Source organism: Scheffersomyces xylosifermentans (assembly GCF_036884685.1).
Source record: "Scheffersomyces xylosifermentans strain CBS 12540 chromosome Unknown RJT20scaffold_2, whole genome shotgun sequence".
Taxonomy (NCBI): domain Eukaryota; kingdom Fungi; phylum Ascomycota; class Pichiomycetes; order Serinales; family Debaryomycetaceae; genus Scheffersomyces; species Scheffersomyces xylosifermentans.
In genome coordinates this window covers 369,405-381,706 of record NW_027042940.1, presented here as the reverse complement: position 1 = coordinate 381,706, position 12,302 = coordinate 369,405, and the positions used below count along the sequence as shown (strand labels likewise).

The window sequence follows — 12,302 nt, the reverse complement described above, 5'->3', positions numbered from 1 at the left end:
TGTATTGTACAAGATGAACGAATTATAGAAACTATTATGAATGGCTGCGGCTCATTGAGTACGAGATGAGAGCGGCCAGTCATTGTTGAAGATTCACTGCTAGCAATGCTAGCCGTGACTATATGTATTGGTAGATTATATGCATTGAAAGGGAGTTTCGAGTGGATACAGTGCTCCAACTTCAGCTATTTTATCCTCCATGTAAAGTGCTAGTAAATGTGAAGACATCACCACTTTCCAAAACGTAGTCCTCCATCCCTTCCAATTCCCAGTCTGTATCATTGATAAGAACAAGAATCCCAGGACGTACTGTGTCATCCTCTATGAACACGGGTATATCCTTAGGGTCTGCGATGATAGTTTTCGTGATGTTTTCAATCAAATCCTTGACTGTAGCTTCTCCTTCCTCCAAAGGAATGGTCAATTTATGTTCTCTGACTCCACCGGAAATCACGTCCAAGCCGCCCAAAAACTCGACTTTTACCTTGAAACCCATGTTACGATGTTGCTACTTTTGTTTTATGACTGAAATAGAAAGTATCCACTGTATGTGTAATAACAAAGATTCTACTATAAAAGAATAATGAATATCTATTCTCTTCTCGTCTCTTTCTCTAGTCACTTCCTTAACTATGCGACGAAATCTTTTCGCATCAGAAATTTCAAAGGGTGCAAATTTCTGGAACATACACAGATCAGAGATAATGAGAGGAAAGAGAGGAGGAGGAGGAGGAGGAGGATTGGGCAGTATTGAAAATGGACTGAATGTTACTAGTATATAGATAAATATTTATATATCTCTGTTTTAATATCTAATGTTAACTATGCGAGTTCCAACCTCACTACACGTTACTCTCACACCAGCAAAAGAGACGAAACAAAGACAACGAATCTACAAAAGTAATTCTACTTTTAAGCCGAAATTTAGAAAAAAACAAGCAACAATCCTTTAATGTAATGTTACCAGCCTTCGTAAGCACTAACGTCCCCACTACTCTTCTCAAACAAAGCAAACATATAAGAGAGAAGATACAAGATATATACCTCCATCTCTCACCCAGTAGTCAACTATCACTTTAAAATTACCCTCTATCAACTCGTTTAAATCAAGCACACACTCTCCACCTATGCTCACTTACTCACTTACTCACTTATTCAATTACTCACTAATACTCTCTCACTAACACTCACTAACACTCACTCACTCACTTACTTACTTACTTACTGCCTACCAACTCAATGGCCCACACACTCACTTACACTATATATGGTACGTCTCCTGTACATACAATACACCAAAAAATCTAACGAGTTGTCATCCTGCATACACCATCCGCTCATAAAGTTGGCGATTTTTCAAACACGTATTTGGTGGTTGTTAACAGTGTTCTCCGTTGTCTTTATCCTAGATCCATTGAGGAATTGCATCTAATTGAGACTCCACAGTCATATCTCCATTATAGAAATCACCCTATCAACTAGAATCGTCTTGCAACAATGGTTCCTAGATTGTTCTTACTGGTGATATTCGCCCTTGTGTCTATTGCTAGCGCACTTTCCTCTGTCGATCTCGCTACACCGCATGCGTTGGTAATCTACGACCCGAAGGTCAACAACCTCAACGAAACCGAGTCATTGTCGACCTCAGTGTCCGGCTTGATCAATAGCTTGGAAAACATCTATGTCGTCACCTACAAAACCTACGATGACGAAAATATTAACTTGTTCTACGAAGATGCCGTCAGATTCGACCACTTGGTCCTCTTGCCTTCTTCCAAGAAGGCTATTGGAGCCAAAGACGCCATTTCTCAGCACAAATTGTTAAACTTCATCAACCAAAAGGGTAATGTTTTGGTTGTCGGCTCTGTTACTTCTGTTTTACCAGACGGTCTCAGAACATTCTTGAACGAATTGGGTATCTACCCATCTCCTAAAAATTTCAAGTTGATTGACCACTTCAACTCTGCCGAGGGTGGAAAAGTTAAATTGAGTGATGAACTCAATGTGGTCAAGGGCAATGGCATTGTCTCGTCCATTAAGAACACCGAATACGAGGGTAGTGCTGCTTTAATCTCCAACAATGAATACATCTTCCCTATCATTAAGAGTTCAGCTACTGGATTCTCCGCCAAAAAGGACATCCCAGCCATTGAACAGGATACTACCTGGACTTTTGGAGAGCAAGGTTTCTTAGCTGTTGGATTACAAGCTTTAAATAATGCCAGATTAACTTGGGTTGGTTCCGAGTCCCTTCTCGACAATGAGGAATTGTCTCAATGGGCTTTCCAGCAGAAGAACGTATTGAGATTGAAGTTCGTAGAGCACTACAAGAGCGAGGCTCCCGAGATACGTAATCCAAAGTTGTACCGTATCAAAGACCAAACCATTTACGCTATTGGTGTTACTGAGCTTGTCAACGGAAAGTGGGTTCCATATGAAGTCACCGAAGAAGAAAACCAAATTCAACTTTCTTTCAAGTTGTTAGATCCTTATCAAAGACTTGATTTACAGCCATTAGGACCGATTGCTTCTACTAAAGGCAGTGAAGAGTTGGATGCTTTCCTTTACTTCGCTAACTTCACAATTCCAGACCACCATGGAGTGTTCACTTTTGAGTTGAATTACAAGAGAAATGGATTGACTTATTTGGTTGACAAGAAGGTTGTCACTGTTAGACACTTGGCTAACGACGAGTACAAGAGATCGTGGGATATTCCAAATGCCTGGTTGTACGTTGCCAGCGCTTTCCTTGTAACTGTCGCTTGGTTCTTGTTTGTTGTCAACTACATCTATGTCGGCAAGACCGACATCAAGAAGAAGAACATTTGAGGGTGATGAAAATAGAAAATCCAATTGTATAATATAATAAACATACAACTTTGTCATAAGAAATTTGTAGAGTATTAAAAGTTGAGGACATAGAGAACAGACTCAAGAGGTAAATATCAAAAGAACAGAAGATAGAAGTTTCAGGAAATAGAATAACTTGGCCATTTTGGTTTATTGAATTGCCATAAAGACTACTGGCATAATGACCACCCCGCTCCGAATCCATTCGACACATCTTTTTAAGATTTATATCTAAACTATGTTAGTACTAGTTCTCGCATAATTATGTCATTCCGTTAACAATTTAATCAGATATGTTTTCTACTATCTTGAACAACTATCTTCAATGCCTTTTGGCTCAGTTGTCCCTATCGATTGATCATCATAAAATAGTTAACAGAGTACTAATAACCTCAATAATTACATACAATTTGAACTTTCCAACGCTCATTGATTCCATTACTCGACTCTTATCTTCCTCCATGTTTGACGTCATACCATATTACACAGTATGAAACAACATTCACACTACTTCAAAGAAGAACTGTCAGACCACTGAAAATTCCATGCCAAATTTTTCAGACTCTTCACTTAAGAAGAGTACGCAATATACAGGATATTACAATCCATCTAAGCCCTTGCCGAATCCGGGTAAGCCGTCTACTGTTCTAACAGGTTTATAGTGGTGGTTGTTTTGTTATAGAACACTGTGTTGTAGAAGATAACATAGATTACACAGTGTATTACAACAGCGGCATTGAAACAAACAGATACATTGTTCTCGGGTAAACGCTCTATTTTCGGGATCATTTTCTTTTCAATTTGCATTTCTCTTCATCGTTTGGCATTGAATCATGTTTCATTTGGCAACCTCTTTGTACACGCAATACACCAAGAGGGAACAGTACAATATACTCATCTTAGGGTTGGATAATGCGGGCAAAACCACGTTCCTCGAGCACGTAAAGCTCTTATATAAATCTCCCAACGATTCTGGGCTGAGCTCTAAATTAAAGAAGAAACAAACTACAGATGAAGACAACGAACCAAGAACAACATCAGACATATTGAAGTCCAAGAGAATCCTCCCAACAGTGGGCCAGAATACCACCACAGTACATTTCGAAGCATCATCAGATTCAGAATTGGCATCTCAATTCAAGAATATAAACCTTAAATTCTGGGATTTGGGTGGTCAACGATCACTCAGAAACATGTGGTCTAGATATTACAAATCATGTCACGGAATCATCTTCATAATAGATTCTACAGATACAGCGCGTTTCGAGGAATGCTACGAGACATTGATCGAAATAGCGCATGATAACTCTTGGAATACCGATGAATACGGTGATGGTACCGTTAATGTACCTATACTAATGTTAGCGAATAAGCAAGATTTACCACAAGCCGTAGATTTGGTGTCATTGAAGACAGGTGTGTTCATTCAATTGGTAAGTGAGCTAGAAGCAACCGATTCAAAGTTGTTACCTGTTTCAGTTTTAGAAAATCAAGGTTTGAAGGAGAGTTTGGAATGGTTAGTCACGAGATTAATCTATAACAAGGGTGCAAAAATGCCCCAATACAGTTGATCTAAACTTTCAAGCAGTTAATTTCCAGACGAAAATTGGAATGCTAATAAGATCTACATCAATCTTGGGCTGCTAAGCATAAAATCCTGGTTGGTGAGATAATATTGAAATTGACAAAGACTTTATAGCTTCTAAGTCACATAGCTCTCTAATGGCATATCGACAGAACCAAAGCAGCTACATCCCAAAGTGAAGGATAGTACCTTGGAAGAGCAATTGCGGTCGTAAACATTCACATACCTTTTGTTTCTATCAGACGAAGTAATCTCAAATAGAGCCTTTCTACAAACAAATGAATAGTTACTTACAAATAGGTCCGCCTTCTGGAAGGTGACCTCTGAAAGAAATGATTCTTTGCAAGTACAGGACATATATCTATGTTATTTTAGTATTTATTAAATTCGGTAAGCCTACTTGCCATAATTAACCAACATATTTCATAATGCATTATATACGATAATCAAATTCCAACTAATGGTATAATCTTCTATCCAATTCTCTTAGCACATTTGCCACTGATTGTACTTCCACTTGCATACCCCTCGTCGTTAACTTGCCTACCAATGTGCTGAAGTCTACGGAGTCAAATTTCTTGTGTCTCGATAATGTCTTATAAGCATCAGCACAAGGAATAAACATTCCAGTGTTCGTACTACCTCCAGGTGCCGGAGTCGAAGCTCTTGTTCCCGACTGTGGTCCTCCAGGTGTTGATGGATTAGTCAAATTAGGAACAACCATAGAGGGTAAACTTGCCTTCGAGTTGTTCCTGGACAATATAGGCTGCGGGGTGGAGCTATTTCCGCTGGTTTCAGTTTGTTCTTTGTTAGCCACAGTTGTACAGAACAAGGTCGATAAAGGATCCATTTGACATTGGCGACATGTACCAGGATTTCCTGTGCACTCTGAAGAATCCTTATTCTTGTTCTTGTTTTCATTAGAATTCGTAGTATTTACTGAAGAAAATGAGCTCGAGGAAGCATTCTCCAGGTTGCCTCTTCGTGTTGAAGTCACCACCGTAGGAACAGCTCCAGGCGTAAGGTTTGTGATTTCTCTGATCTCGACTGAGGGACCAGGATGCATGACAGGTAATGAAGATTTACGGAAGTTATTTGAATTCAATTGTAATGGAGGCAAAGTCTTGTTTGCTGCGGATAATTCGTCTTCCAACTCATCGATATCTTCGACCGATTGTTGATGTAATGTGCTATTCAATAATGCTGCTTCCTTGGCTGCCTCACGACATACACACGGCGTGTCATAGGAGCAGAAACCACAGTTCTCTACTGGGGAGTCTTCGTTGAAAGCAGCGCTATTTTCTAACAGATTGGAAGTTTTGATTTCATCGCTTGAAGATTTCTTGAGCTTTTTCAAGTCTGGCATTGGCTTCAGTTTTGTAGTGTACACTTCAGTGAAATCGATTTCTTGTTCATCCTGTGCAACCAGTGAAACCTTTCTCTTCTTTGAAGCCAAAGAAACAGCTGCCATAGGCTTGAATGAATTTATAGTCTCTTCCAATGCCTTAGTAATTTGGGCGATGTCATTATCCGATTTGACCTCTGCTTTTGTTCGTGTAGCAGGCGTCTTCAAACCCACACTTTCACAGAGGCAGTCGTCCTTGAGGCATACTCCGCAGTCAAAATTGCTTGTGTCGGAGTTCTGTTGGACAACTGGTTTGTCTGGTGTAGTATTAGATGAAAGCGGGGTCAAGTTGGAGGAGGTGGCCGATTGCTTCGAATGACTATGGCGATGTTGATGGTTATTGTGGGTATGAGCGTATCCAGGAGGAGAGTCTGCCGAAGGAGCTGGCGAAATCTGTTGAACAGAATATGCCGTGCTTGCTGGAGAGCTGGAGCTAAGGTTTGCTGGCGAAGCATTAGCAGAAGCATCGCCGCCAAGTGAAAAGGAAGACTTGATTTGGTGTGCCGATTGGCCCTTAACGGAAGTAGATTGAGTCTGGCTTTGATTATTCTTAATGTTTTGGACATCGTTCCGCAATTGCTCTATATTCTTCAACAAGAACTGGTTCTCTACTTTTAACTTGTTGATAGTATTCACAAGGGCCATTTCCTTGACTTCCTTCTCCTTCTCAACTTCCATGAGCTTCTGCTCCAATTCTTGCACTCTCGTAGCTCTTCTTTCTCTAAAGGCTCTTTGAGCGGCCCGATTCTGAGCTTTTCTCTTCGAAGCAGGGGTGTCTACACTAGGCTTTCTTCCAGGTTTTGGTCTTGGTGGTAACACCCACTCCTTGGAAGTAATGATTTGAGTCACATTGTTGGGGGCTAGAGCGACAGATCTAGGAGGAGAACTTGCAGATGCTGGGCTTGCTCCTGAGTTAGTGAAAGGCCTTGGGCTGGGGCCGCTGGAAGGAGGCGATCCGGCGATGGCGATGGGCGAAGGTTCCAGTCGAGGAGCTATTGAGGGGCCTCTTGCAGACATGATAAAAGTAATAGCTGAAAGACTGTTCAATAAGTTCACGTAGAAACTATACGTCTACTTTAAATAAGATCAGAAACGAGAGTTCTTTGAATATGGACAAACTGCTGGCAAAGAATGGGCGAGTTTTCTTGTCCTAAAGACGGTTATTTTGTGGAGACGTTGTTGCTTGAGTAACCTCTGGTTGTTACTATTTAGATAACCTTTAGTAATACTGAATATATGGAATAGTCCACGGTATGGGGATTTGATTTCTAAGCACGAAAACTGACGTCGAATATTCTCTGGTGAGTCTAGAAGAGGACAAGGCAATAAAATTTACAATGCTCCTTAAAAAAAAAGTCCCAAATCCTCTGGCTCCTCAATTTACCAATAATAACCCGTTTATGCTTGTATGAGTATTTGATGGAAAAGGTAAGCGATTGATGAAAAAGATAAAAACTCTTTTTGTGGCACTATCATGGATTCCATACAGACAGGTGAATTTTCTGGCAAGTGCATGGCGTCTGATTTTTCTTGATTCCCCTGGTGCTATTGGCTAGATTGGGGATTTGCACTAATGCGAGGGTAGAATGTGAGGGTGTGAATGGGGAGGAGAAGAGGAGGGAAGAGGAGGGAAGAGGAGGGAAGAGGGAGGAAGAGGGAGGAGAGCAGGTTGGTTACGAGCTGGTTACGGAAGGAAGTGAGATACCACGATAATCAGGTAAGAAATGGGATTGGTTTGGGTTTTAATGTGGTGTCTAGCTTGATGACGTGCATCATGGAGTGTCTTTAGGTTTTTCAGTGAGTAGAGAGAACATGCATTCACAGGTGGAAAGGCGATATATACCATGCATATGAGTATACATACGGACAATGGCAGGGCGGAAGTCAGGTTCAATCGTCCCATTTCTTGGTTTCAGAAGTGGTTAGCTCCTACTACATCTTTGAGTATTGTAGCCGCTTTCTTAGACCATTCCGACTCGCCCTTCGGACGTCACTTCGCTATCTAAACCATCAGTTGTTCCTAGGCACGGTTACTAAAAGAAATACTGTTTCCGAGATCGGCCAAATGAAGAGAAGCTATACAGTACCGGAACTTTACCAAAATATTAAATTTGCTCGTTCTCCGATAGAGCAACAATACAGGATCGAAGGCTCAAAAGCAATTTGTAAAACCCGTACCGCTTATCACGTGACATAACTTCTTCTGAAAACAGCGACCGCCGTTTTTGCAATCATCGATGTATTTGCATCTACTTTCCAAATGGGTGTCAATATACAAGTCATTTATTGTTAGGGCGATACATATATACATATTTAAACAGTCCACAAGGGAAAAAAATAAGAAAATCTACCGCTTTATTCTCCTCTTCCGGGTCATACTGTCGTTTATTTAGCAGCCCTCTGTTGCTCCTGCTCCTTTTGCAATCTCTCGGCTTGTGCCTTCAAGATATCCTCCGGCTTAGGGGCACCCTCGGTGATCAATTGGTTCAAGGAAACCTTTCCGAATTGATCTTTGTTTCTTTTCTCTTCTTCTAAGAACTGTTGGGCATTATCACGCATATACTTTTGCATTTGTTCATATTGGAATTGACCGTGCTCTCTGATGATATCCAAGGGCATCTTTTGCTCCTTTTTCACGGAAGGCAAACCCAATAATTTACCAATGGCATCACCAGCGTTTGGAAGGTTACTGTGCTTGTGATCTTGCGCCCATTTCTGTCTCAACTTCAACTCACGTTCCTTGAACTCCTCGACAATGTTGGATTTGTCTTGGAAAGTGTTCAAGATAGGTCTGACATCCTTGACTGGTTGCGTGGCTAAGTATTCCAAGAAGGGAATTAATTGAATTAAATAGTCATCTGGCTTTCCGTCCCATGGCTTCACTACAATAGCATTTTCAGCTTGGTACGAGACACATTCTGGTTCAATGTCAACAATGATAGTTTTACCCAAGTCTCTGTTCAAAAGCGACAAATCCTTAATCAACTTACCGTCCTTGTAACGACAAGCTTCTCTGTACAAGGCGTAGGAAATGTAAGCGTGCATAGGGTCTAATTTGGCGACGGTCTTTTCAGAGTGCATCTGGTAGTTGGAACCGAAGATGACGATCTCATAGTATTGAGATAAGTATCCCAAGAAATAGTCCAAACCAGGTCTCTTGGCAGTTCTCCAACCATTCTTGGTATCCCAGTTTGAATGGATAAGCAAATCGTCCAAAGTCAATACCAAGGTCAAAGGTCTTCTGTATGCTTCTGGTGCTGGTGGAGGCAACAAGTTCTCAAAGGCCGGTTCAGAGAAGAAAGTAAAAAGAGAAGCCAACCTCTTATTCAAACGATTGTACATTAATCCTGGAGTGTAGCCGTTATCGATATTTTGGCCCTCCATGGCCTTTCTTTCTTCTTCGTTATCCCAATCACGACTTAAATAGCCTAAACCTAGGAGACCACCAGCAAAGGTAGAAAAGTAGAAGTAATTGGCGTAACGCTCACGTTGTAAATCCTTGGAAGTCTGTGCTCTTCTTCTACTCTTCTTGCTAGAGCGAGCTCCTGATCCCTCCTTCGTTTCGGCGTTATCGCCTTCTGTTTCTTTTTCTGTTTCACCCTCTTGTTCATTAGCTTTAGAGGATTCCTTTGGGTCTATGTCTTCGAATCCCGCTCTTGCCAACAAATCGTCAGTTAAAATCGACTGTGGGGCTTGCTTCTTATCCTCCTTCTTGCTGGCGTCTTTTGTGGAGTAGAATTTGACTGGTTGGAGCTTTGGCACCATGCTGATTCTGGTGGCATTGGCTGTGAGTGCAGCTACTGAGCGAGCTTGGATCGCTGTTCTGGCGAGAACCACGGAGCGACGCAACATGATAGCTGCGTAGAATTGAAGTTAATTCGGTAGTGTTATGGCGTAGCCTCTAGTGGTGTGCGTAGGCGGCAAGTGTATGTACAAGATAATGCTGATGGCGAAACAACTGTTACTGATAAACCGTCACTGTTCTCACTCAGTTAACAATCACTTAGTTAACAGAGCTCATTCGCACTGAGAAATTGAAAATTTTCATGGATATTGATGTCTGCAGGAGATTTAACTATGGGAGGAAGAATGCGAGAAGATTCTGGTGGTGAGCATTAGTTAGAGAGACTATATATGGAGAGCAAGTGTGAGGGAAGTGAGGAAAGTGAGGAAAGTGGTGAGACTGGTGACTAGTGGTTGTAGATCTTGAGAGGTATGCAAGATTTATAGTAGTAATTTCTGGGTGCTTGTTATGGTTAGGGTCTATCTACGATTAGGGTCTATCTATTTTTTTATTCTTCTTGACGAGTGAGGTAGGAGGAACCAACTTGAATGGGGGAGGTGTCGGAGTGTTTAGAGTGGTTAGTTTCTAGTAGTGAGGTGAGAACCGCAGTTGGCAGTATGCTGTAGGAGTATATTTTGGAAGATGATTTTGCCGTTGGTAGTTCATTTATGTAAAAATAGAAGTAACCTCCCAGAATTCACTAAGTCGAAGACACATGTTTAAAATATATATTTGTAATAGCAATAGAGCCATTTCTTCCTTTTGACCCTTGGATCTATGGAATACTCAATTTAAAAGTGTCGTATTCAAGGAAGAAGTGCTCAAAAGTAAGTTCAAGCGTTATGTAATTCTCTTCTTCTACTCCCTTTTTCAATAATGAGAGTAGTCCTTTAGTAGGTACATTTTTGACTAAGTAGGTATCTTTGTTGCTCAACTAATTTGAGCGGATAGTTGTAGGTGTTGATTCAAGTAGTAGATGCACTGCGTTGCAAATATATTTAAGCTCCTCTAATTTCCCTTGGCAGTATCAAGTTGAAAGCAATTTGGAATTACAAGCTAGCTGATGTATTAGGATATAGTGTTAGATATTAGTTCCCACCTCATATTACGTTCAAGTTGTCAATATCCAAACAACTAGTTAAACCGTGTGGTTGGCACTATTCTTTGTTAACTCTAGGGTTGGCATTTTGGTTGGCTGCTTGGTCGGCAGCTTGATCCTCTGTTGGACTTGAAGCTCAGCTGCGAATACGGTTCGCAATTTCTTCAAGAGAGCCCTGCATTCACTAATGGGGTTATTGTCAGCATTGTAGATATACATCCACGTCTCTTCATTGGTTGCTATCAATATTTTCATTTGCTTTTCTCTTTCTAAAAGCATAGCTTCCAATTTCAAAAGCGCCAGTTCAAAATGACCGATATTCGAATTATTCATATCAAAATAGTAATTCTGCAATTTTGATTGGACATTTCCAACATATATGCTGGAATCATGCAAGAATATCATGTCATCATTAAAGTACTTTGCTGAGGTTGGAGAATGTGCTTTCAAAAATTCGCCACAAATACCATAATATTGCCTCTCCACACTTGAGGAAAAACTTTTGAGTATAGACGTGCTTTCTGTAGCTCTCCTCTTTGGCTGCAATTCGTCATCAGTATCTATATACCTTTTTCCAAACTCATTGAGAATGTACGCAACGTCATCATCACAAGTGGAGTGATAAGCATTCATTCTTCCAGTTGTGGACACTACTATGTCACATTCAATTGCCCTAACAGCCGCTTCAGGGTAGTTGGAAGCTTGGCGGTTGTTGTCTGCGACATCATTGTTGGGTACTGACTCTGTAGGGGGCACTGGCCCTTGTTCTGGCCTTTGTTCTAGCTCTAGAGATGTCTCCAGCACTGGTTCTGGTTCAGTTACACTTGAATCCGTAGTTGAGCTCCTGTTGTTAGTCATGCTTCATATGTACAATCGAAGTTAGTGTTAGCCGCCAATCCTAAAATCGTCAAAGCTATCGGTAAACGTGATTTGTCAATTACAATCAGGTGCTTTCTAAACCACCAATGGCTAAAGGAAATAGTATCTGAATTTCACAAGTGATAGTTGCTTAACAAAACTAGATGATATAAACTAAGGAATTAGAAAAGTTGCAAAATCTGAAATGATAATAAGCTTGAGAAAATGATAGCAGAAAAATGTGTAATATGGTAGCGCGTTATGGGTGAAGAGAACAATCAATCAAGGTCACATTGATCATGCCTTCTCAACAGATCGTCCAGCAAGTAGACAGTACGACAGTTTCAAACCCACTGACTTATACCAAGTATTCTAACAGAGAGAAGGTATGAACGTCCTATCTCATAAGTGTGTGGAGACAACTTGACTACTTTGACAAAGTATAAATATCTAATATGCGTGACTCAAAAGGGTTAACCAACAATCACCTAGAACTAATTGTGATAAAATAACAATGTCACATCAAGTATTGCGATCCTCAAACTGTCATTAGAGATAAAGCTTTTACCTATGCGAGGTCCAATTAGGTTTGCAGTCACCCTACGTAAGTAAATGCAGCAATAAGCACCCTTCCAAGTGTGTCATTCCTTGGCACTGAAGTGATTGGATGTTGGGCTGTAAGTGTATAGAAATAAGGAATGAATAAGGTGCAATCTTTCTT

General features: G+C 40.8%; 6 protein-coding genes across 6 annotated transcripts; 2 read left to right on the top strand and 4 right to left on the bottom strand. All coding sequences in view use genetic code 12, as the record gives it.

The window, feature by feature from the left end:
- Positions 1–10: 10 nt before the first annotated feature.
- On the bottom strand, positions 11–881 carry RJT20DRAFT_24920 (ubiquitin-related modifier). The gene has a single exon (XM_064919372.1). The coding sequence runs from the start codon at positions 494–496 to the stop codon at positions 191–193; it is 306 nt and encodes a 101-aa protein (XP_064775662.1). The 5' UTR covers positions 497–881; the 3' UTR covers positions 11–190.
- Positions 882–1,393: 512 nt separating this feature from the next.
- Positions 1,394–2,883, top strand: WBP1 (dolichyl-diphosphooligosaccharide-protein glycotransferase). Its single transcript, XM_064916471.1, has one exon. The coding sequence runs from the start codon at positions 1,498–1,500 to the stop codon at positions 2,827–2,829; it is 1,332 nt and encodes a 443-aa protein (XP_064775661.1). The 5' UTR covers positions 1,394–1,497; the 3' UTR covers positions 2,830–2,883.
- Positions 2,884–3,532: 649 nt separating this feature from the next.
- On the top strand, positions 3,533–4,794 carry ARL3 (Arf family GTPase). Its single transcript, XM_064916470.1, has one exon. It carries the CDS (start codon positions 3,684–3,686, stop codon positions 4,419–4,421), a length of 738 nt encoding a protein of 245 aa, XP_064775660.1. The 5' UTR covers positions 3,533–3,683; the 3' UTR covers positions 4,422–4,794.
- HAP43 (Hap43p) lies at positions 4,657–7,190 on the bottom strand. Its single transcript, XM_064919371.1, has one exon. The coding sequence runs from the start codon at positions 6,855–6,857 to the stop codon at positions 4,893–4,895; it is 1,965 nt and encodes a 654-aa protein (XP_064775659.1). The 5' UTR covers positions 6,858–7,190; the 3' UTR covers positions 4,657–4,892.
- Positions 7,191–8,225: 1,035 nt separating this feature from the next.
- TIM50 (protein translocase subunit) lies at positions 8,226–9,692 on the bottom strand (the record flags this gene model as incomplete). The annotated part of the gene is made up of 1 exon (XM_064921463.1): positions 8,226–9,692. The coding sequence occupies one exon, from the start codon at positions 9,690–9,692 to the stop codon at positions 8,226–8,228; it is 1,467 nt and encodes a 488-aa protein (XP_064775658.1).
- A 1,070-nt stretch (positions 9,693–10,762) lies between these two features.
- On the bottom strand, positions 10,763–11,581 carry RJT20DRAFT_133053 (uncharacterized protein; the record flags this gene model as incomplete). The annotated part of the gene is made up of 1 exon (XM_064918192.1): positions 10,763–11,581. The coding sequence occupies one exon, from the start codon at positions 11,579–11,581 to the stop codon at positions 10,763–10,765; it is 819 nt and encodes a 272-aa protein (XP_064775657.1).
- Positions 11,582–12,302: the final 721 nt, after the last annotated feature.